General features: G+C 37.5%; 1 protein-coding gene across 1 annotated transcript; it reads left to right on the plus strand.

Annotated features, from left to right (window-relative positions):
* The first annotated feature begins 8,821 nt into the window (after positions 1 to 8,821).
* SLC38A2 (solute carrier family 38 member 2) lies at positions 8,822 to 22,790 on the plus strand. Its single transcript, XM_072654246.1, has 16 exons — positions 8,822 to 9,185; positions 10,312 to 10,542; positions 10,815 to 10,896; positions 11,026 to 11,141; positions 13,192 to 13,265; positions 13,353 to 13,445; positions 13,665 to 13,746; positions 15,631 to 15,713; positions 16,310 to 16,368; positions 16,490 to 16,663; positions 17,038 to 17,117; positions 17,238 to 17,338; positions 18,332 to 18,456; positions 18,818 to 18,962; positions 19,075 to 19,172; positions 19,856 to 22,790. The coding sequence occupies exons 2-16, from the start codon at positions 10,421 to 10,423 to the stop codon at positions 19,952 to 19,954; spliced, it is 1,533 nt and encodes a 510-aa protein (XP_072510347.1). The 5' UTR covers positions 8,822 to 9,185; positions 10,312 to 10,420; the 3' UTR covers positions 19,955 to 22,790.
* The last annotated feature ends 345 nt before the right edge of the window (positions 22,791 to 23,135 follow it).

Below are 23,135 nucleotides of genomic sequence, written 5' to 3' on the forward strand. Positions count from 1 at the left end.
TAGAAGTGAGTATAAACAGCAATTATTTTCTGTTCTGGCTAGAAACTCTGAGTCTCCTCCTTTTAGGCTGATTTTTTTGTGATGACAAACTAGGCCATCTTTTGGATCAGTTCTTACCAACCCCATAATCACTGAATGGGTATTACCTCAAACAAATTGAGACCTGAGAAAGACCTTACCTTAAAAAGACCGAGGTTTTCCAGTACATCCTATTTATTTTGTTTGGAGGCAATAGGAGGTGAGTGACTTGCCCAGGGTCACACAGCCAGTAACTGTCTGAGGCCACATTTGAACTCAGGTCCTTCTGGTTCCAGGGCTGGTGCTCTATGAACTGAGCTACGTAGCAGCCCCTTTTCTACTACATTCTAGGCCATCATCAGTCATCTGTGGGTGACCAAAAAAGAGACACATAGGCTTCAACATATTACCAAAAGTGACCTGAACAAAATGTGAAGTAGTAGTACAATAGAAAAAGAGGCTAGATTTAGAAACAGAGGCCCTGGACTCAAATTGTAGCTCTGCTATTTATTAATAGATCTCTCATTTTTTAAACAAGGAGGTTGAACTAGATAGCCTCTAAATTCTTCCTACTTCTAAATCTGTGATCTTATGATTAGGAGAGAAAATACCAATCCAGGAAATGTGTGATGGAAAAATTAGGTGGGTCAATAATGAAAAGAAGAGTAAGGGATAACAGATGGATGGCCCAAGTGGTATATTGGTGCCCACAAAACCAAGAGGAAGAGTATAGCATTTTGTGTCATTTAATTTTTTCTATGTCATTTATATATTTGTGCAGCTTAGAATGTTAACTTCAAAAGACAAATTGACATTATGTTTAAATGTTTGGGGCTCACACACCACCCAGAAAGGTATTTAATAATGGTCACTTTTTTTTAAAATTAAAGTTAGTGGTCAACAAGCATTTGTTAAGTGCTTCTTATGTGTCAGGCAGTGTGCTAAGTGTACAAATAGGAAAAAAAGGGAAGGCAGCCCTGACCCTTAAGGAACATATGTTCTAATGGGGGAAGACAACATATAAAAGGAAGATGAAAGTGGGATGGGATATGGGGAAAGAGTAAAGTACCTTGATGGGGGTAGGCAAATAGAGAAGTCCCAAGAATGGCCCCTAAAGAAATGAAGCCATGGCTGCCTGTCCAGCACTCTCCTTAAACAAACTCCAATCAGAAGGAGAGGCCTCTGGGAAGAAGGTTCTTCTGAGGTGAGAATTTTAGGATAAAAGGGGATCTTCCAGGATGAAGAGGTTGCTGGGACATAATGGAGAGGTTCAGGGTGCAGCTTCACGAGAAATGAATATAATTACTTAGAAGGCATTGGACTAGATAATCTCTAAGGTTTATTCCAAATCTAAATCCTATAATCCTCAGAGGCAGCATGTTATAGTGGAATGAAGACTGGTCTTTGAGTCAGAATACCTGCATATGAATCCTAGCTCTGACATGCCAGCTATGTGGCCATGGAAAATTCACTTGGCTTTTTTTTGTATATTGATTTCATCATATGTAAATTGAGGATAATACAGCTTTCACTATGAGTCTCACAGGTTTGTTGTGAAGAAACACTCAAATCTTTAGAAGCTAAAGAAATGTTTTGATAAAAATAAAATTTTTGCCAATAAAAAAACATGATCTTAAGGATATCACTGATAGCTGTTTTACCCCATTTATTTTTTGTATGGAGGAAAAAAATAGACTTCAAGAATTTCATTGTCATAGAGAAGCAACACAGGGCATAGAATTGCAAAGGCTTCTTTTATGACAAGCCAGACAATCCAAAATAAGAAAGCCAAAGAGATAGTATCCCTATTTTTCTTTAGTGTGACTTTACACCTTATATAGCAAACAGTGAACATCAAAACAAAGGGGTAGTTCAACTGGAAAACATTTAATAAATACCAAATACTTATTTGGTGCTTTTGGAATAGCTAGTTTCAATGTTCTTGGGCTCTAAGTTACAGGAAAAAGATTACCTGACACTTTATATAGCACTTTCCTGGCAAATCTATGAGGTAGGTGGTGAAGGTATTATCGCCATCATACAGATGTGGAAACTAAGGCTTAGATAAATTACGTGACTTGTTCACCATCACACAGTGGGCAGAGAGCCAGAATCTAAACACGTCTTGACTCCAGGTTCAGCATTCTTTCCTGCAACGTACCACCCTCTTCAATCTTTGCCTATCACAATGCCTGGAACTCATTAAGTACTTAATAAATGATTGTTGACTGATTGTTGACTTTGAGGAATTTATTCTTTAATAGAGAAGACTAGCTTATAAAGAGTAAAATATTTATAAATATAGATAAATTCATAATTATGAAAGGAGATAACCAATTAACATCACACAAAAAAATGAAATTGACTACATTGTAACAACTGGGATAAGACCTATCATAGATAAAGGAGCTATTGCTAAATCAGCATCAGAACTAAATTCAAACCTTGTAAGAAAGAATAGTAGTGAGAAAAAGATGTGGTGTGCAATTAAGTAGATTTAACTCTGAATTAAACAACTGAGAAGAAGTTGGCAGAATGCTGGGTCTCGAAGACAGAAGATCTGGGTTCAAGTCCCATCTCCAACACTGTGTGATCCTGGTCAAGGCCTTTAATCTGTTGGTATTCTAGGTAGCTCTCTAAGACTATAAATTGCAGAGAATTCTAGCCTAAACAGGTAGAAGCGATTTCATTATTTAGGAGTTCCTTCTACCAGTGAAATTACAGATATAGTCCTTATCCCTATCCATAGTGAAAAAAAGGGAAATTCACAACAACATTGACACCTAGTATAACTATTCCTTCCAGATGTTAAAGCCATGTAAACTAATTGCCACAAAAAGGAGGCCAGAAGACTCCAGAAAACAACTTAGCAAACATTTTACTTCCTTGCCAAGTAGGGATAGATGGCTGCTAAAGGTAGCACTGGATTAGAATATAAAATCATCTGTAAAATCTTCTGAAGAAGGATGATAATTATGAATGGTGTAATTTCATAAAGCAGAGGGAAGCAGTAGAGAGTCAACCCAGTCTAAAGAAGGCTTGGCAGGACATACAATTAAGCAAAGTCATCCCAAGGACATTCAAGAATGAAAATAGAGAAATGGAAAAGATTTGCAAAAGTTATTACAACAAACTATTTTCTCCATCAAAGGCAGTGGAACCATCACACTTAAGACTTGAACGTTACAGTCCCTGAGGTACTTACACAGGAATTTAAAATGGCACTAAAGAAAATAAATTTGGAGAAAGCATATCAGATCAATTAACACAAGGTGCCCCAAATGTTTTAGTTCGACATCAGTAAGACCTGAGACACCCTGTTATCCAGGTCTAGAAGCCATAAATTTGTGCAGAGCAGGTTTTTTTTTTAACAAATATTAGTTGAATATTGATTGAATTTATATCACCCCTTTTAAATTTTAAAAATGCTTTTTGTAACTCCACCTCACTTTAATTGATTACCTGTCTCCTATGACTCTGTTTTTGTCCACCCCTGTATCCTATACTTACTCCTAGTCAAATTAGATCATTTTTATTACTTCATCACAAAAGGAGGTAGAGAATCTTATGGCTTGGAGGGCTAGCCTAAGATTCAATCCTAAAATGACCTTACATACTTTCATACTTCTATAGTGATGAGTTAGGTGGCTGGAAATCCTGGAGAAACAACAAGATGAAAAAAAAACGTATTGAATTTGAACTTGCATCTTAGAATGATTGTGATACATACTTTTTATGTCAATTTATACGACAATATATTGGCCTACTACTTTTGTGTTATGTTTGTTTCTAGCTGTTTGAAACTCTGAAGAACTAAATATAGTGTGTCCTGTGAAGTTACTGTTCTGGCACTGGAGTGGGTCTCCCTATAGAGATTGTAAAGTCCTCTCTATTCCAGTGCTGAGGCTTTTTTTCCTAGCTCTGGAAACCAGTTGTCTCTTTGTTATTACCACATTTTTTCAATTAAAAACAAGTACCTTTAGATGGAGAAGATATTAATTATTAGCCACATTTTTATACATTAGAAAATTGAGATACAAAGGGTTTAAGAATCTGAGGGCATATAGGTATCTGGAATAAAACATCTCTAGAAACTACGGCACCCAACACCTAGCCTTATGTTTGTTTCCATGTGAATGAAATGAAAGAATGGGTGAATGAAAATAATTTTATGAAGCCTTTTCCATGTACCAAGCATAGTGCCAACTGCTATGGATACAACAGAAGCACAGACATTTCCTACACATAAGGAATTTCTAGTCTAATGAGGAAGACATTACGCATATGAGAGTTGTGACCAGAGAGAAGCACTTTGGTTCCAGGGATGATTAAGTGGGGCCATGGGGAAGTAGACTGATATATTCCTTCTAGGAGCAATGGCAGAATAGATTTGATAGAGGACAGTATATAATCACTTGATTTCTAGCAAAGATTGGATAGAGACAGCTAGGTGGCCCAGTGAAAAAAGTGATGGACCCTGAAGTCAGGAAGACCCATCCTCCTAAGTTCAAATCTGGCCTCAGACATTAACTATGTGACCCTGGGCAAGTCACATAATCCCATTTGTCTCAGTTTCCTCATCCATAAAATGAGCTGGAGAAGAAAATGGCAAACCACTCTAGAATCTTTGCCAAGAAAACTTCAAATGGGCAAACATGACTTAACAAAAACTAGATGTGGTAGGGAGGAGGTGGAAAAGTACATGCAATAAAGGCAAGGTGATCCGAATAAGACTACAGACAGGAATGTAAAGTGAAGTATATAGCTGGGCTCTACCAGAAATAGTGGTAGATCATAAGCCTTCAGACTTCTGGGTACATAAATACTCTATCAGTTGAGTGTACAATGAGAAAATCTTTAATGTATTAGGTCAAGTGTATCAAACCAAATGGAAACTAGACATAACTTTAAAAGTCATCCTAAAGAACAGCTGTTCACACAAAGTGGAGAAGAACACTTAATTCCAGCATTGGGAAATATCTTGAGCCGCACGCTTCTTCATCAGACAGAACTGCATTAACACTATCCAAGAAAGATAAAGAATAGGTTATTTCTAAAAAAAAAAAAAAAAAAAAAAAAGAATTGTTCTTGATAACTTATCCCTTCAAATTCAGATTACATTTATTGCATCTGGCCCTTATTTTGGGGAATGCATATATTTTTTGACTAAGATATTCGAGGTGATAATCTTTATATTGAGTTTGCTCAGAAATTAGATAAAACTGTAATGCTTCTGACCAGATACTCATTGGTTAAGTTTGCTAGAAATCAAGTGATTATACAGTGTCCTCTAGCACAATGTCATCTAGAACCAGATATTCTAGACCTCAATGTTGTAATACTTGAATAAGTAGTTGTGTCTCAAAATGACTCTGTTAAAATTATGAATCAGACTGTCAGGGAAAAAAAGTTTCCCAACTCCCAGCCCAACTTATGTGTGTTCGTGATCTTGAAAAAGAATAAAAGGGCAAGGCTGTACAGCTTCTGTATGTATTCAAATGATTCCTGATTCTAAGATGTGTTGCAATGGAATCAGGCAGGAAGTCAAAACAGAATAGCTAACTTTCGCGAAGCTTCATAACACTTAAAATATATCATAGCTTAAGATTTTAGTGAAAAATGGCCTTTGAAAATCCCAGCATTTTATAAATGAGAAAACTAAGACCAAAGGAGATGAAATTACTTGCCCAAAGTCATACAGTGACTTTTTTTATTGGTTGGTTGTTGTCCTTCGTTCTCGAAGAGGACCAAAATGACATCACCATGATAAAGTGAAGTTTCAGTGCGTCCGTTAGCTGATCAGACCAATCTGAGCTCGGAATGCTCTCCTACAGGTTGGACACAGATAGTCCTTGGGAATATTTGGGGGGGATACTCCAAATTTGCACATCCTATTTTTACTTTGTGCTATCTCAATTCTTCTTTGCTCAAAGAGCACAGCACCTTTTCTTATGTGGGCATGCCATGCTGAGCAGTCCTATGCCAATATCTCCCATGTTGTACAGTCAAATCCAAAGTTCTTGAGAGAGACCTTGAGGGTGTCCTTGTATTGCTTCTTCTGACCACCATATGATTGCCTGCCCCACGTGAGTTCTCCATAAAATAGTCTTTTTGGTAAGTGTACATTTTGCATTGGAACACCATGGCCAGCCCATTGGAGTTGCACTCTCTGAAGCATAGTTTGAATGCTTGGCAGTTCAGCTGGAGCAAGGACTTCAGTGCTAACTCTTAATATGTACAAAAAAAAAAAATCAGGGTGTAGGGTGTGTTGAGGGAGGACCAGTACCTTTGGTGTGATGGCTGGCCAGCCCTTTTCAGGGCTCTTTCCACCTTTGGTGTTCACCTGCTTCACCCAACTCTCACCAGTGCTTCCAAGAAGCTGCTGCACGTGCAGCAGCCACAATATTAAGAGTTAGGATTTGAAACCAGATTTCCATCACTTTTTCCACATCAGCTTTCAGTCCAGAGTGCTTTTCCTAATGTCACCCCTACAACATAGTAAGATTTTACTCTTTTATTTTCCTACACCATAGGAATAAGAAGACTTATATGAAACAATGAGAAATCAAGAACATATATAATGAAGTAGTGGATTAAGTTGTAATAATAATTCATATTTAAATATTACTTTAAGATTTATATAAAGATAAGGTGATTGAATAAATCAAGCTAGGCACCCCATCCCATTTAATGTAAGTGATAACATGCTTAATTAATTAGTTGATCTCAATCAGAAGCCAGTATGAAAAGTCTTTGGAAGCTATTGGATGAAGTGAAATGACCGAAAAGTCTGTTCTAATTTGTTGAAGGATTTGTTGAGCATCAAAATAGCTGGAATCATGAAGTTCTAAAAGAGAGCTGAGCCTGGAGAGACAGCATTTCAGCATACTTCTGAGAAAAAACTGCCTCCATCTAGGTGTCCTTCCCAAACACTTTCCCTTGAAGGATCCCAAGGATCAGTGTCCTAGTGGCAACCCTGAAGCATCTGATGGCAGTGTCTACTTTGGTTCCACAAGGAGCCCAATGAAGGAGCTACACCATGCTTACAGGAAATTTCTTGAGCACCCTAGGAATGAAAGAGGACTTCCAGCAATCAGCAGCTATGAGTTATCCCTTTGCTATATTTACTCTCTGATTGAGCCCACTTTTCCCCAGACCCTATATGTGCTTGTAGAAAAGTGTGTCACAGACCTCTGAGGTGGGAATATCAATTATTCTTACTGAATCACCCCTTTTCTAAAAGTAAATACCCTTTTCTGAAAGGTACTTAAATGAAGCCAGCTGACTAAAATGATTCTTAAATGATAATCTTGGGAGGAGTACACCAGTGGGGAATAAAGTTGATGACTTTAGAGAATAACCATGGAGTTAAAAGAAGCCTTTGAACCCTGAGAGGGAGACAGGTAGCCCTGATCTAGGACCTAAAAACTCATCTGTGAAGATGGGAATTGAAATAAGGATCCTCAAAGCATATATCAACTACATTTACAAAGTACTTTCTTAGAACAATTCTGTTACTCCTCTTCTACAATTTAGAAAGTTGAGGCTCCTAGTCTTAAGCAGAATTTGAAACAAAAAGCCTTTTGAATTTGTATCCAAAATTCCTTCCACTACTTCAGCTGCTTCTCTGGTAGGGACAATATCTGTAGTTTATTGAAGAGAGAGATCAAAGTAGGGTAGATGTTATAGTGAAGAAAGAACTTAATCTCTGGCATAAACAAAAGTCCTATCGCAGGAAGAGAGCATGGGGTTTATGGGGGACCATAAGGAGACCTTGGAGTCAGGGAAATATACTAAGAAAAAGGGAAAATCATACTATCTTCTGATGTCTTTCTCCTACTTCCACACCTATTGCAAAATATACTTACTTTGCAAGACTTCCAAGGATGGACAGTCCTATGAGCTACCAAAACAGAAAGCTATACATATCTCCTTAGGAAAAACAGTTAAAAGAAAAAAAAAATCTTTTCATATCCAGCTTTGTATGCTCTACCTAGCTTCCCAAGGTTCAAAGAGAGCAACTGGTCAGATCTATCATCCTTAATGGTCTTATCTTTCAATATTAAGAATCTTGACCTTCCAGTTCCACAATGCAGGTGCCTGTGGGGGTTTGTACCTTAGTAAGACCATTATAAAGAAAAGGGGGTCAGTTAGAGCTGGTTAGTAAGAAAGAAAAACATTCCAGCCTAACATTCCAACAACCCGAGTGAAAAACAAAAAAGCAGAACTTCTTTAAATGGAAGGAAAAGGGTGGGGAAAGGGGAGAAGAGGTGATAAGTTCACCAGGTAGGCTAACACACTTCAGAGAGAGGACCGAGGAGAAGCCCTCAGGTGCCCACAAGACACCTTGCCCCGGTCTCTAACTTGCTGGTCCAGTTCTCACCGTCGCACCTCCGCTCTCTCCTGCTCCCTAGCCCAAGTCCAGAGGAAGCACTATGTGTCCACTTCTCTTAACAGTTTAGAGGTGGGTGGAAAGCTGCTGCTAGAGACTTGAAAGAAAGGGAATTTGTATAGAGAGGAACTGAATTTGGGTCGAAAATAACCATCCCTGGGAAGCACTTGGGGGTAACATTTCGAAGCTGGTGGAGCTCCGGGTCCCAGAGGTCCGGTCAGAGGAACGAGCGGCGAGATAGTGAGAACAGGTAAGCGAAGGTTAGGGCCGCTCCACGGCGGGGAGGAGGGGAGGCCGGGGAGGCCGGGGGTGGTCGGGAGGGAGCAGGCCCCTGGGCCGGGCCGCGGAGGGGGTGGAGCGGGGGGCGGAGCCCAGGTGGTGTTGATACACAAAGGAGAGAGCTCTCGGCGCGCTGTCTCCTCCCTCCCGCTGACGTAGCCTCTCACTTTCGAGCCTATAACCCGGAGCTCGGAGAAATTCTTCAGAGCCGCGCGACGTTGTTTCCGAGCCCGTGCTGACTGCGGGGGAGTCCCGCTCGGCCCCGCCGTCCACCACGCGTCCGCCCTGCCCCGCCGACACCTACCGACGCTCCCCTTTGCTTCTGGGCCGCTCGGGACTTGGGTGGGGACTCAGGATTCTTTTTTTCCGCTCGATTCCAGTTTGGGGCCATTTGTAGTTCTTTGTTTTACGGTTTGGAGTTTCATTGAGAATTGATCGGCAAAACCATTTTGGTGAGATTTGGAACCGGAGCCAAGAACCCCCGAAATCATCTGAGGTAAGAAGACCGAACTGAATCATCTTGGCGGGGGGGGGGGGGGGGGGGGAAGGGCGCGAGTGGGAGGGTGGAGGGAAGCCGGGGAATCTCGCCCCCGGCGTCTGCCTGTCGGGGGGCATGCCAGGGCCTCTTCCTGGCCAGCCGGCGGGCGTTGGTCGCCCCTGAAGGCCGGCAGCCCGAGGCTCGAGCGTCCCCGGGCACGGGAGGAGGGGGCCGCCGCCGCCGCCGCTGCCTCTTTTTTAGGGGAGGGGGAGGGGAGCCCCGAAGCTGGCGATCCCTCTGGTGCGGTCTTGTGACTCATTTCCATTTATTATTTTAAATCCGGGGGGCCCGGGTTCTGCGGGCAGTGGGGAATGCAGGTTTGGACTAGTAATAGGAAATGCAGGTCGCAGGATGTGTGACAATCGACGATCGATATTGCATCAGTTTCCTGGCGTAAAAAGGCCTGGCCGGGAAGCTGGTGTGTTTGAACCCTGTTCTGTAGATGTGTAAACAGACGGGGCCTTTTACTGCCCTCCTAGCCCCGAGCTTATTGGGGGCTTTTGTGGAGCACTTTTTCATTCTTAAATAACGAATGGGAACTTTTGGCGAGTTGATCTGTGTTTTAAAGTAAATGATCTTACGGCAGACTGTACTCCAGTCCTTGCCGTCCCCAGCAAAGTACGGGGGAAGGGGAGAGGAAGGGTTAAAACATCCTAAAGAAGTGGGAGATGATCCGAGGCCACCAAAACTGCCAACACCTAAGGCGGTACGAAACGCGTCTCACACACCCCTTCTGGGTCGGTGTCCGAGGGGGAAAACGGGAGGAAAAGAGCGGCCGAGAGGAGTGGCGGGGTGGGGGTGTTTATAAAATCCCGCAGCAGCCGCCGGGGACGGCCTGTCGGAGGGTGAATCACGTTAGCGTGCGGCGGTGGGAGATCATCTTTGTTCTCCTCCAGGACTGGGTCCTGTACTTTTCCTCTCGCTCCTCGCGCTCCCCCGCCCCTCTCGCTGCTGGTACTTTTCCACTGCTCTGGCTGAGGATGAATCAGCCTGATGAGCTTCCCCAGCCGCGGCGGCGGCGGCGGCCACGTGACCCGCCGAGGAGACCACTGCAGTACTGACGTTTCCCTTTTACCTTCCCCAGGCTCCGCCGCAAAGGACAAAAGGAGCCGAGCCGAGCCGAACCTTCGGGCCGGTGCCGTCAAGCGAGGAAGACCAGCGACTGGGCGCAGCACCAGGACAGGTTGCCCGTCATGACTAAAGCAGAAATGGGCAGGTTCAACATCTCTCCGGACGAGGACAGCAGTAGCTACAGTTCCAACAGCAACGATTTCACCTATTCCTATCCCACCAAACAAGCTGCTATGAAGAAGAGGTCAGCAGAGCCTCAGCAGCCTTCTGTCTTTTCCAGCTGCCTTTCTGGAGTCTTGTTTTACAAGGCCTTTAAGGGGATGTGGGAATATACTTCCCCACAGCGAGACTTAGTATGGGGAAACATTTGTTTTTGTTTTTTTTTAATCTTCCCCTTGAAGCAGCTGTTTGCATGAATGATTGGCATAGTATTTCTGGGGCTAAATAAATGTTCTAACCTGTTTTGAATGGTGGTTTGTTATAAAACGGTCTCATTTCAAATTATTTTTCTTGTAGCCATTATGTAGACATGGATCCTGAAAATCAAAACTTTTTGCTTGAATCGAATTTGGGAAAGAAGAAATATGAAACAGACTTTGTAAGTTAAAGGCAATAGAAAAATATATGTCATTTTGGGAAAAAAACCATAGCTTTATACTTAGATCTCAAAATTTGAATACCGTTTTTCTCCTTTAATTTGGTTTCTATTTTTCCTTTGAATTGACAGCATCCAGGTACAACTTCTTTTGGTATGTCAGTATTTAATCTAAGCAATGCTATTGTGGGCAGTGGAATCCTTGGGCTTTCTTATGCCATGGCTAACACTGGAATTGCCCTTTTTGTGTAAGTATCTATAAAAGATTAGCATACCTGGTTATGCTGCGTAATTAACATAATAAATATTTTGTAGTTTTGTTTAACAGTTCAGATCCTTTGAAAAAACAAAAATATCTTTTTAAGTAGAGTGTGTTCTAGTTATTGAAAGCATAAGTCCAGAATATCTAAGACATCTTGAGAGTTTTTTATGCCTTTACTAACAATGGAATTGCTATATTTGTTTATTCCTTTTATTTTTTTCTAGTCGGAAGCCACGTTTAGTAACCAGACATAAATTTGAAGGTTGTAACATTCCCCCTCGCCCCCCACTTAAGTTCGTTAAGAAATGGACCACTTTTAATGAGCAGGATGTGATCATATTTAGACATCTAGACTTGTTTGGTTTAAATGAAATATTCTCATTTTCTTCAAAATGATAGAATTTATTCTGTTTGGAGACTACCACATTTTGTCAAAATGGATAGTGAATGTGAAATTGGGTTTTATCTTAAGGTTGTCACAGTTGGAATCAGCTGTTTCTGAATGTTCTAGCATAGAGACTTAGAATTGGAGAATGTTAGAGCTGGTAGGGGCCCTAGAGATTAACCTATAGCCTATAACCTAGAGGAGTATAGTAACATGGTTTTTGTAACTTCTACAATATATACTTAATGTTTTATTGTTTCAAACGTGTCATTGTAGTTTGGCCGTAAATACTCTGATGCGCTGTCTTCTTGCGTTTTCTCTTTGATTGGAAAATAATGTATTTTGAACAAATTAACTTTTGCGAAGCTGTGCTTCATGTTAAAATTTCCCTGGCCTAAAACTTAAGAGTCTCTTGATTTCATAAGGGGCATACCAAATTTTAAAGACATCTGGTAAGGTATTCTAAATAGAGAGGAGCAAGGAAGGAAAATAAAAAGGCCCAGACCTCAAATCATAAAGTTGGTAACTTACTAAATGCTTTTCTGCCCCTTTCAGGGCATTTTATTTGTAACTATACAATCCTTAGTGCTTTGATTTATTGTAGATGGCATCACTGTTATATATTGATCTCTTGTGGTACTTAGGGGGGTGTGTGTGTGTGTGTGTGTGTGTGTGTGTGTGTGTGTCCATGTATATGTGTTGGATATACTGGTAGGTGGATGTACATACATGTGTCTATATACATGATACAAAGCTCAAAGTCTAGTTCACTAATCTACCCGCTGTTAGGTTAGTGCTTGTTTAGTCTTGACTATAAAAATACGATGCATTGCCAGTGAAATTTGGTTATATTTCAAAACAGATAAAATTTGAAAACAAATTTTTAGGTATTCTAATAGTGCATTTTGGAAATCAATTTATATTTTAAGAGATACCCTTATAAAATTTATCTCTTATTTAGTGCTTCAAGGATGATAGAATTTCAAAAACATCTAAAGATATATTGAATGAGACTGAGTGGGTTCCCCCCAATTTTGAAAAAATGGATTCATACCAGCTCTTTGGGATTGCATAAAGCAAAGGAAACAGATTTCCATCAAAGTAGTTTAGTTTTGACTAAATAGTTTTCCCTGATTTTTCTGCCCTCAAGGAAGAATAGGAGACTTCAGGGAAGTTCTTTGTCAAATTCAGTCCTAAAGCTCCTTTAGCATTTTTTCCCCTGCTCGATCAAGTGAAGGGGAAGAGAAGGGATTTGGGCAAGTGGCAATGTCTGTTAACCTTTATAAATTTCAGTTTGAGTTCCAGGCACAAGTAAGACTCATTCTTACTGTTGGAATAAGTGAATGTGTAATTCTTAAAGACATTATTAAGTTTAGCACAGAAAATATCACCAGTCCTATCTTAAGAACCACAAAAATCTCCCATTAATGGGTATCTTATTTCTTATATATAATTTATGTGTGTGTGTGTGCGTGTGTGTGCATGTGTATGTGTGCACGTGTATGTGTGCGCATGCGTGTGTGTGCACAAGCATGTATCATTCACAGGGATAAGAGAATTGTACTTGTTTTGCCAAATTCTGTACAAGACATAAACATGATTATACTTTTTAATTAGTTAGCTGAGTGCTCTTGTCTTTTTTTTTTACCAGAATTCTTTTGACATTTGTGTCAATATTTTCCTTGTATTCTGTTCATCTCCTTTTGAAGACAGCTAATGAAGGAGGTACAGTAGAATTATTTTTTTTTCCAAGATAATTATAGCTATTCTTTGTTAAAATACATAGTTACAACTCTGTGTTTAAATTTATAGGGTCTCTGTTATATGAACAGTTAGGACATAAAGCATTTGGTATGGCTGGAAAACTTGCAGCTTCTGGGTCAATTACAATGCAAAACATTGGAGGTAAGGGCTCTAAAAAGTAATTTGAATTTTGCTGTACTTCAGCTGTAGTTAGTCTTCCCTCCTCCCCAGAGCTGTCCCTTCCTTTTTTTTCCCATCCTCCTCCCCACTCCAATTTATGGCTAGCACACTTCACCTCTATTTGAATATTGATACTGTTTGATGACTTGTACCATGTAGTAGATTCTAGACATGTAATGGTATGATTCTGTTTTCCTCTAGCTATGTCAAGCTACCTCTTCATAGTGAAATACGAGTTACCGTTGGTGATCCAGGCACTAATGAGCATTGAAGAAAATAAAGGGTAGGTGTTAAGATTCCTTATGAGAATCATTATAGACTCAAAAAGAAAACCAGCATATAGATTTGGATTTTATAATGTTAAAAATATAGTACGTAAAGTTAGAAGAATTTGGGGTTGGTTTTCCACGTTAATCTGTGATATATTAATTTTATTTCCTACTAAGCACAGTTTAAATTTTACTGTTTTGACTCACAAATTTACTCTTATTGCCTATAGCAAGTCTCCAGTTTTTTTGGCCGGTATTAAAATGACTATGCATGTGTAGAATCTGATTTTTATAACATTTTCAGGGTAAAAACAATAATGGAAAATTCAAACTAAGTATATTTTTAGGACCCAAATGCACTTTAATGCTTCTTTACAAGTTATCACATAATTACTGGTATTAATTTCCATTGTAAATGCCATTACTATTTAGGCATCATTACTTTATGGAATATATGAATTTTAGCAAAGATGGCTATAGCATGAACATTTATGATTTACCATCTAATTTCCATGAGGAAATTGGGTATAGTCCAGCAAGGCCCTCTACTGGATTGAACTGAAATGAGTTGAGAACTTTTAATCAGCCACTTAATTATATGGATGAAAAATTCACCCTAGTTCTTAGAATCTAAGCTAGACTTAACATTCTGTTCTACTAAGTACTTCATGTTACATATACACAAACTAAATCCAGCACAGCGTTTTAAAGTTTGAAGCTTTTGATTGTTCAAAGTAATAGTCTGCATAATCAGAGGTTGTAAAAAATGAGGAATATCAGAAATGTCAGTCTTCTTAGGTGCCGATTATGCTATGGAGTCCTGCCCCTTATAGTAAAGTTGTTTTGCCAAGTAGTCTAGCTTGTATTATCACATTGTATTTGCACATGCAAAGAATTTTTTATTCTCTGAGTAAGATATGACAATATTCCATAAGATTTAATTATTTCTAAAAGATAAACAAGTGGTAAGTTTTCAGAAACTTGGGTTGTTAACTTAAGCCTTGAAACAACAGTTTTCTATGATATGCTAATATCTTGAGAGTGAGGAATAGAATTCTTGGGATGATACAAAATGTGTCTTTAGTATTTTTTTTAGGAGAATAATTAAGTTATAGAAAGATTTGCTCCTATGGAAATGTGATAACCCATGGTGTACAGTAAATATGTAATATTATAAGTTTTTCTTATAAGCTTAGGAAAAATGTTATAATTTATTGACTCTTTAAGTTGAGTAAGTCTCCCAACATTTTGAACTCTTGCTAATGATTATGTATATATTTTTCCAGAGTGTAGAAATAATTTTCTTCTTGAAATGTTTGGGTTTATTAGTTAACAAAGGAAAGACTCTTGTAAATGAAAAACTTAAATTCCCTGTTTCCGACTTCAAAAATGGCAAGCCAAAGCAGTGACAGAGTTGGTGTATAATCTTTGTAAAAATGCTTGAAGATAAGATTACTTGTTTAACAGTACGGCTTTGTTTGTGGCATTGGTATCAAGCCTTTAAGGAACATTTTATGTTATGAATTAGTTGGCAGTGCTCCCAGAATAAACAGTGGGACAAAAGTTACACTGTTAACCCTCGTAGTTTCAGATGCAGTTTCTAAACTAAGTGAATATAGCCATCTAGTACAGCAAAGTATAGCAATTATTTTTTTTCTTCCCCGTAACTTTCCCATAACCCCTTAAAAGAACTGTCTTTTCCAAACTTGTTCATCTTTTTTTTTTTTTTTCAAGTCCACAAAATGATTCCTGTCTAGGGTTTATGGTAGCTGTCTCTAAAAGGTTTATTCTGAGGTAGGAATTTAGTTATAAAGGAGGCAGATGAACATTTTTCCTGAGGAGAAACCAAATTTTCATTTCTGACCAGTTTTGAACATTGCTATTTTCTTTTTATTCAGAGAGTGGTACCTGAATGGTGACTATTTAGTTTTGCTGGTATCGTTGGTGCTTATTCTTCCTTTGTCACTGCTGAGAAATTTAGGTAAGTAACCCTGACTTTAAACACTTAGGACAGTTAGTAGTTAAACATTGTTTCTGGCACCTACAAACAGGCCTGTCACTTGGAGAAGGTGTTGAGGGAATTCCCAGGAGAGCCCAGCATCTGCCCAGGGATCATAGTTTATGAGTAAATCAATTCTGGGGTTTTGAAAGATTAGTGCTACTGGTAGGTGTTTGTAATTAGTATAAATAAGAGAAGGCTTCAGTCAATTTTAAAAATGCTTTTTTCTTCAATGTTGAGTTTTACTAGAATTTGCTTGGCACATTTCATAAGAAATGTTACTCCCTAGTCCTAACCAGGTATCAGTTTTTAATTTTTAAAATGGATTGTTTGCAGTTTAGAATTCTTACACTACAGCCTCTTAATTTTGAAAATACCACTCACATAAATAAGTTACACTGTTAACACTCTTTGTTTCAGAACTAGTTTCTAAACTAATTGAATATGTCCATGTTTTAGTGAATTCTCTGGTACTCAGTCTTTTCACAAATAGCAAAAGTAAAGATTTTTTATCTCAGAAAACACCTATCTGAAATACATTTCCTCTAATGCCTTATTTTCTCTCCATTCCCTTACAGGATATCTAGGATATACAAGTGGCTTTTCCTTACTGTGTATGGTGTTCTTTCTGATTGTGGTAGGTATAATTTCATTCTTGGGCTGTGTCATGTATGGTATCACTTCAGATAGGGTTGTTTTATGATGTTTTGTCATATGTACGGTAACAAAATATAAAGCCTCTATAATTTTATTTTTAGGTGATGTGCAAGAAATTTCAAATTTCTTGTCCTTTTGAAGCTACGCTGATGAATGCGACAGTAAATAGCACAGTAGTGCACTTGACAACAACTTTTACATCTTCACCAGAAACCTCATTTAACATGACTAATGATGACTCCTGTGAACCACGGTACTTTATCTTCAACTCAAAGGTAACTTTCGGTAATTTTTTTCTTTTTTAAAAATTTGACTATATAGTTAAGAGAGAAATGAAATCATTTGACTGAAAATATATTAGAAGAATAAACAAGGTTGTATAGTTTAAATAATGATTAGATAAACTAATTAGTCATTGAGAATTCTATGGAAAGCATTGTTGTTTTTTAAACAGGTTAAAAAAAAATACAGCAATGCAGGTAACCAAAATAAGAATAGAAAAACTAAGCTATCACCTACACAGTAAATGAATTGGAAGGATAAGAAATTGTAGGGTTTTGTAAAAGAATTTTAAAAAATCAGCTTTGTACTTCCTCAGTAGCTATTGATGACCTAATAAATCATCAGTCCTCTTATATTTGCTTTTCAGACTGTCTATGCTGTGCCAATTCTGACATTTTCATTTGTCTGCCATCCTGCCATTCTTCCTATTTATGAAGAACTGAAGGGGTAAGCATTTTATGTTTGATACTGATTTGTACACGCGAAAGTGGAAAAATGGGAAAAGGTAACATACTGTGCATTTTTATTGCTAAAGATCTATCTGCATGTTTCCTTCCAATTAAATAGCCGAAGTCGTAGAAGAATGATGAATGTGTCCAAGATTTCCTTTTTTGCCATGTTTCTCATGTACCTGCTTGCCGCCATCTTTGGATACTTGACATTTTACGGTAAATAATGTCCAGTTTACAATTAAAAAATCATTGACTAGTTAACAATGAAATTGGTCCTTATTTATACTCCCACATCGAAGAATACAGTGTTTAAAAGTCCCCCACCCCAAAGAGAAATAAATTTTAATGCTAAGAACTTGCATTATTGGATGTACCACAGAATAATAAAATCCCCCTTAGAAGACACCTTAGAGATGTCCGATCCAACCACTAATTTCCCTGCATAATGCATGAATGTAATGAAGGTCTCCAGTAAGCTCCCTCCTCTTGTGCTAGTAAAGGAGCATCTCTCCTGTTCCACTAATTACCCAGCAAATCAGCTCATTCCGTTTTGGGGTAGCTGATTATTAAGAAGCTCTTCCTTATATTGCCCTAAAATTAGGGAAAGAGGACCTATTTGTTACCTCTTTCACATGAACATAGAACAAATCTAATTCTTTCACATGCCATTTTTCTAATAACTGAAGGTAGCTATAGTACATGCCTAAAATAGTTTTTTTTCTCTTCTCCAGGATGATATAATTTATCCTGCAATTTAGACTCTACAAATTTAGTGTATTATCTATTTGCTAGCACTCAACTGAAGTAAAATCCCTTTTAAAGGGATTTTTTTCCCCTGCTTAGCTATGCTTCCCACCCTTCATCCTCCCTCTCCCACAGGAAAAAAAAAAAAAAGTACTTTAAGCCAAGCATTAAGATTTAGCCACTTGGCTCCTGTTGTTTTTAATGGAATTCATGTGGCTAAATCTACACTTGACTCTTTAAAAATGTGCCACTTAATGTTTTTTTAATTGTATTAACTACATAATTCCAAATTAATCTTATTGGCCTCTTACAGCCCTGTTTTGTGAGTAGCTACCAACTTTTGGGCCAAATATTGCTCAGTTACTTGTCCACAGATCCTGTTGAAGTCATTTCAAGCATCTAATGGGCAAAATTTTTCCCTTTGAAAACACATTATGACCTCAGTTTGTTTCATCTTCCCCACAGGACATGTTGAACCAGAACTGCTTCATACTTACTCTGCAGTCCTGGGTGCTGATATTCTTCTTCTCATTGTCCGTTTGGCAGTATTGTTGGCTGTTACACTGACAGTACCTGTCGTGATTTTCCCAGTAAGTATTGTCAAATCAGTACTTATATAACTATAAATCTCTTTTTTGTGAATGTGAGCTTTTGGGTGTGTTTTTTCTCCCTTTTTTAACACCTAAGTTAAACTATTAAATATTCCTAAGTTTTTGATATTTTGCTTTTCAAAGACTTAAAAAAAAACCCCAGAACTATAGACTTCTCAGGCATTTTTGTATAATCACGGCAACCTGCTCAAGTTTCCAAGGGAGCAAAAAGGGGGGAATCTCACATTGTAGTTAATTGGAAAAGTAAATTTTCAATTTGCCTCATAATCATTGACTTCATTTTTTTTTTCTATCAGCTTATTTACATTTCTACTAATTCTCTTTCTCATTTCCTGCATAGATACGGAGTTCACTCATTCAGTTGTTGTGTGCAGCAAAGGATTTCAGCTGGTGGCGTCATAGCGTTATTACTGTGTCCATCTTGGGATTTACCAATTTGCTTGTCATTTTTGTCCCAACCATTAGAGATATCTTTGGTTTCATTGGTAAGTTTTTAATTAAATCAGTTCTACATTTTTTAGTTACCAGAAAGTGTGATTTTGATAACCATTTGACATGCTAATACTTAATTTATGGAAACTTTGTTTTTGTAAATAGGTGCCTCTGCTGCTGCCATGTTGATTTTTATTCTGCCTTCTGCTTTCTATATCAAACTAGTAAAGAAAGAATCAATGAAATCTGTGCAGAAGATTGGGGTGAGTGAGAAAATAAATCCATAATGACTTTATAGCAGCAACTAATAATGTACCCTATACTGGTTGCTTATAGCCTGACTGCTTGATGGAGAATAAAATGAAGCAATTTTATGTGATATTAACTTACTTTGTTGATTGCAGCCAGTTCAGTGGAAAAGCTCAAATGTGCACTTCTCTTCTATTGTCATGCTGTTATTACTTCTGGGTAAAATAATTGGTTGATTGGTTTGCATCCCTATAAACAACCATAACCTAAGATAGTTGAAAGGAGTGAATGGAGTGTTAGCAATCATAAAGAATTGTTAGAATAAAGTAATTTAAAGAGCTAGTGTGTGACATGGGTAGATGGATAGATCTTTTTACCTGAATTCCTTGCCACTGAGAACATGGTTTAATTTTTGTTTTTCAAAATTCCCTCATCTGTTCTATACATTATTGTAGTTCTCTAAAGTATGATATATTGGCAGTTCAAAGTTTATATCATGATCAGAGATCTAGTTTTACGACCTCCTGATGATGTTAAAATTTTATTAGTTAGTTAAAGCTTTTTTTTATGGTATTGAAGAAATTTATAGAAATGTTTCCCTGCAGTGATAACAAGATCCTTTTTAGTAGATTTCACTTGATAAGGATAGTCTTTCTAGATTTACTGATCAATTTTTAAACTTGTTTCTTTATTCTAGGCTGTCTTCTTCTTGCTCAGTGGCTTTATTGTAATGATTGGAAGCATGACTTTGATTATTCTTGATTGGATCCACAATTCCTCTTCAGATGGCCATTAGCTATCATAAAGGCAAACTTGAATACCAGTCAACTCTCTACTAAAACGGAACTTCACTTATGTTTGCAGTTTCACTTCCTTTTGCAATGCAGATTTTTTGCTGGTTCTTTCCTGTGCAGAATTAATGAACTCTTTAAGAAGCTGTTCTGCATGAAAGAAAGGGAAATTAACAACACACCACATGAGTCTCCTGCTAGAGGAAGTGACAATTTTATTCCATTCCAGAGAATGGACAACTTTAACTTTTATCAAGCCACATGTTTGGCTTTTTTTCATTGTTTAACTTGGATATTTTATGATTTTACTTGAATGTGCCTAATGGAACCATTTGATGTAAGAAATAATTATTAATTTGCAGTGAAGTGTTGAAATAACCATTAGAGAGAACACTATTATTTTTTGTACCAAAAAATACAAAGACTTCAAAAGCACTATTTTACTTTTAAGAAATTGCTTTTTTGAACTTTATCCAGATAAGGTCAATAGACCAAATAAAAATATTTCACTAATGTTTAAAACTATTAGTATTATGAATTAACATGCCTTTTTATGGGCATAATAAGCCAAATACTTTTTTTATCCAAAACAAGTAATTTTTAAAGAAAATTATACATTCAAACCAATGTGAGCAAAAATATGTCATTGACTAGAAGCATAGATTTCATTCAGATCTCCATTAATTAAAAGATAAAATTAGTAAACATTTGTTAATTGATATTCTATCCAAAATCAGATATTAAGTCTGTTTTTTGTGTTCCTTCTTCCTGTATCCCCCTAACATCTGGATGAATCAAATTATGAAATTTTTAAGACTTCTCCACGTTAAAATGGAAGATGATGAAACACATGGTAAATGGTAAATAAAGAACTAATATATAGAACTTGAGGTACCAAATAGTGCAATTGGGTAAAACAGGGTTTATTCAGTTGCACCACCTATTTCTAGAGTTACATTGACAGCTATGGTTAGGTTTTTCAGTCAACTGAAAATTCATTTGCCCTTGCAAATGACTTACAGTAGTGGATGACTAGGATCTACTTGCTGTAGGTGTTAACCATTGTATTCAGAAACTTCTGAACTAACAGGATTTCTCATTATTTATCCACTATTGGAAGTGTGAATTACTTGATTAATGACTGTTTAGTTCTGTTATTGTCTTACCTACACTAGAGGCCTGATATATGGGTTATACCATTATTTGGTCTATGAGACAAGTTCTCTTTGTACAGGCAATTAGGATACTCATGCAGTGATGCTTCTTTAAACTCATATGCACTGTATTGTCATCTCACACTTGTTCACTTTAGAATTGTTTGATCAGTGGCTAAAGAAACTAGTGCAATATGAGTATAAGAAGCTCTTTTGGTTCTGCATGTTCACTTGTTTCATTTTGATCCCAGTTAGAGAAAAAATGTGAATTTAAACCTGGCTTCTAAGAACGCATTTATGGTGTGTTAAGGTGTATGGTGAATATGTTATCAAACAATTGTGGTACTATACTCATTTGGCATAATGTCTAGAAACCTGAATTTACTTAATTACGTTAGTGGTTGGGAGAAGCAAATGTTGGAATTATCTGACTCAAATTTTCTCTTGAACTGAACTATGTTCAGTTCTAGGAAAGAGTTAGAATTTGGCAGACATGGTTTATGTTATTCAGCATTCTTATGTACTCTATGTGACTGGTAAGGTTACGGACCACAAACAGCTATAATTTATAGATCTCATGCAACTGGAAGATAACCAGTAGTGATATATTGAATGAGACCAAGGGTTAATTTTGTATTTAAAATTAATAGGTACAATCTAGAGAATATGCATAGTTGTTTAGTTTTATGTATTTTTGAGTGGGCCATCCCCATTCCAGAGCACAAACTTCTTCACATCAAGAATTGGCATTCCTCTTTGAGCTCTTGGAAATAATTGCTAAATTAGCACCTGAAAACTGTAGGGGGATGCCATAGGAAGAAATTTTTTTTTTTACATATCTCATTCTTAAATGGATGAGATCATTTTAAGTTTTGCTCCCCCAGCAAAGTGAGGGGAAAAAAAAGAACAATTCCTTTTACAACAGAAGGATGTCAGAAGTCTCTCCCATCATCTTTGGCTGTTACCACTTGGCTAGGCTGTACTCCAATGCATGATTTTTCCTACAAGTTAACCTGTCTGCCTTGAGGTTCCTAAAACATACCCTCATTCATGAGTGATCTTCAGTATTAAACCACTGTCTTGTCACCTTGTTTTTACATTACTGTCTTCCACAGATATTTCAGTCATAACTGTAATATAATTAATCCATTAAAGCTAACATATTTTTCAATATTTATGATACTCTGTACATATATCATGTGTCAGTATATATTTGTAAATATGTTGTATATAATACAGGTTTGGGTATTGGGTTTAAATGTACATACTCTTCTTAGTTTATCTTCTTCATGATGGTATGCCTCTGTAATTAAGGGTTGTCCCCCTAAAACTTGCCGTATGGACAATAACAATGACATGAGCTACCAAGTTGTGTAACAACACATACTAAAATTTAAATTGTATTTGCAATAAACAAGCCTCTTTTAAATCAATAACCTTTAAGAAATCAAAATAGAACAGATTCATTTTTGTTTCATGGAGGTTTTATTTTTAAAAATGCAGTAGTTACAAATGTGATCTGTTGAGAAAGGCCTTCCTACACCGGTGTTAAAAATCTGTACATATTGTATATACTCACTGTACTGTAAGGTCCAACAATTCAAGTATGGTTTGTTGGCAAAGAGTGCTTCACCGTTTCAATGAAACATTGTATGTTTTAAATAAACTAAAATAAATATGTGCTTAATCTGTAAATATGTTTTGTTTAGTAGAAATGGGTTTGCCAGGATATTAATATATACCTAATTAGATTGTAGATTTTTTTTTAGTCTAGTTTTTATTGATGCCTTTTTTATCGTAATTTCCAAATATATTCTTCCTTCCTCTCCCCCTACCCCACATCATTTGTTGTTCTGTTGTTTTCTGTCATATCTGACTCTGATTCCTTTTGTAGTTTTCTTGGCAAAGGTAATGGAGTAGTTTGCCATTTCTTTCTCCAGCTCGTTTGACAGATGAGGAAACTGAAGCAAACAGGGTTACGTGATTTGCACAGGGTCACACAGCTGGTCAGTAAGGCTAGATGTGACCTCAA

This window comes from Notamacropus eugenii, chromosome 3 (genome assembly GCF_028372415.1).
Source record: "Notamacropus eugenii isolate mMacEug1 chromosome 3, mMacEug1.pri_v2, whole genome shotgun sequence".
Classification (NCBI taxonomy): domain Eukaryota; kingdom Metazoa; phylum Chordata; class Mammalia; order Diprotodontia; family Macropodidae; genus Notamacropus; species Notamacropus eugenii.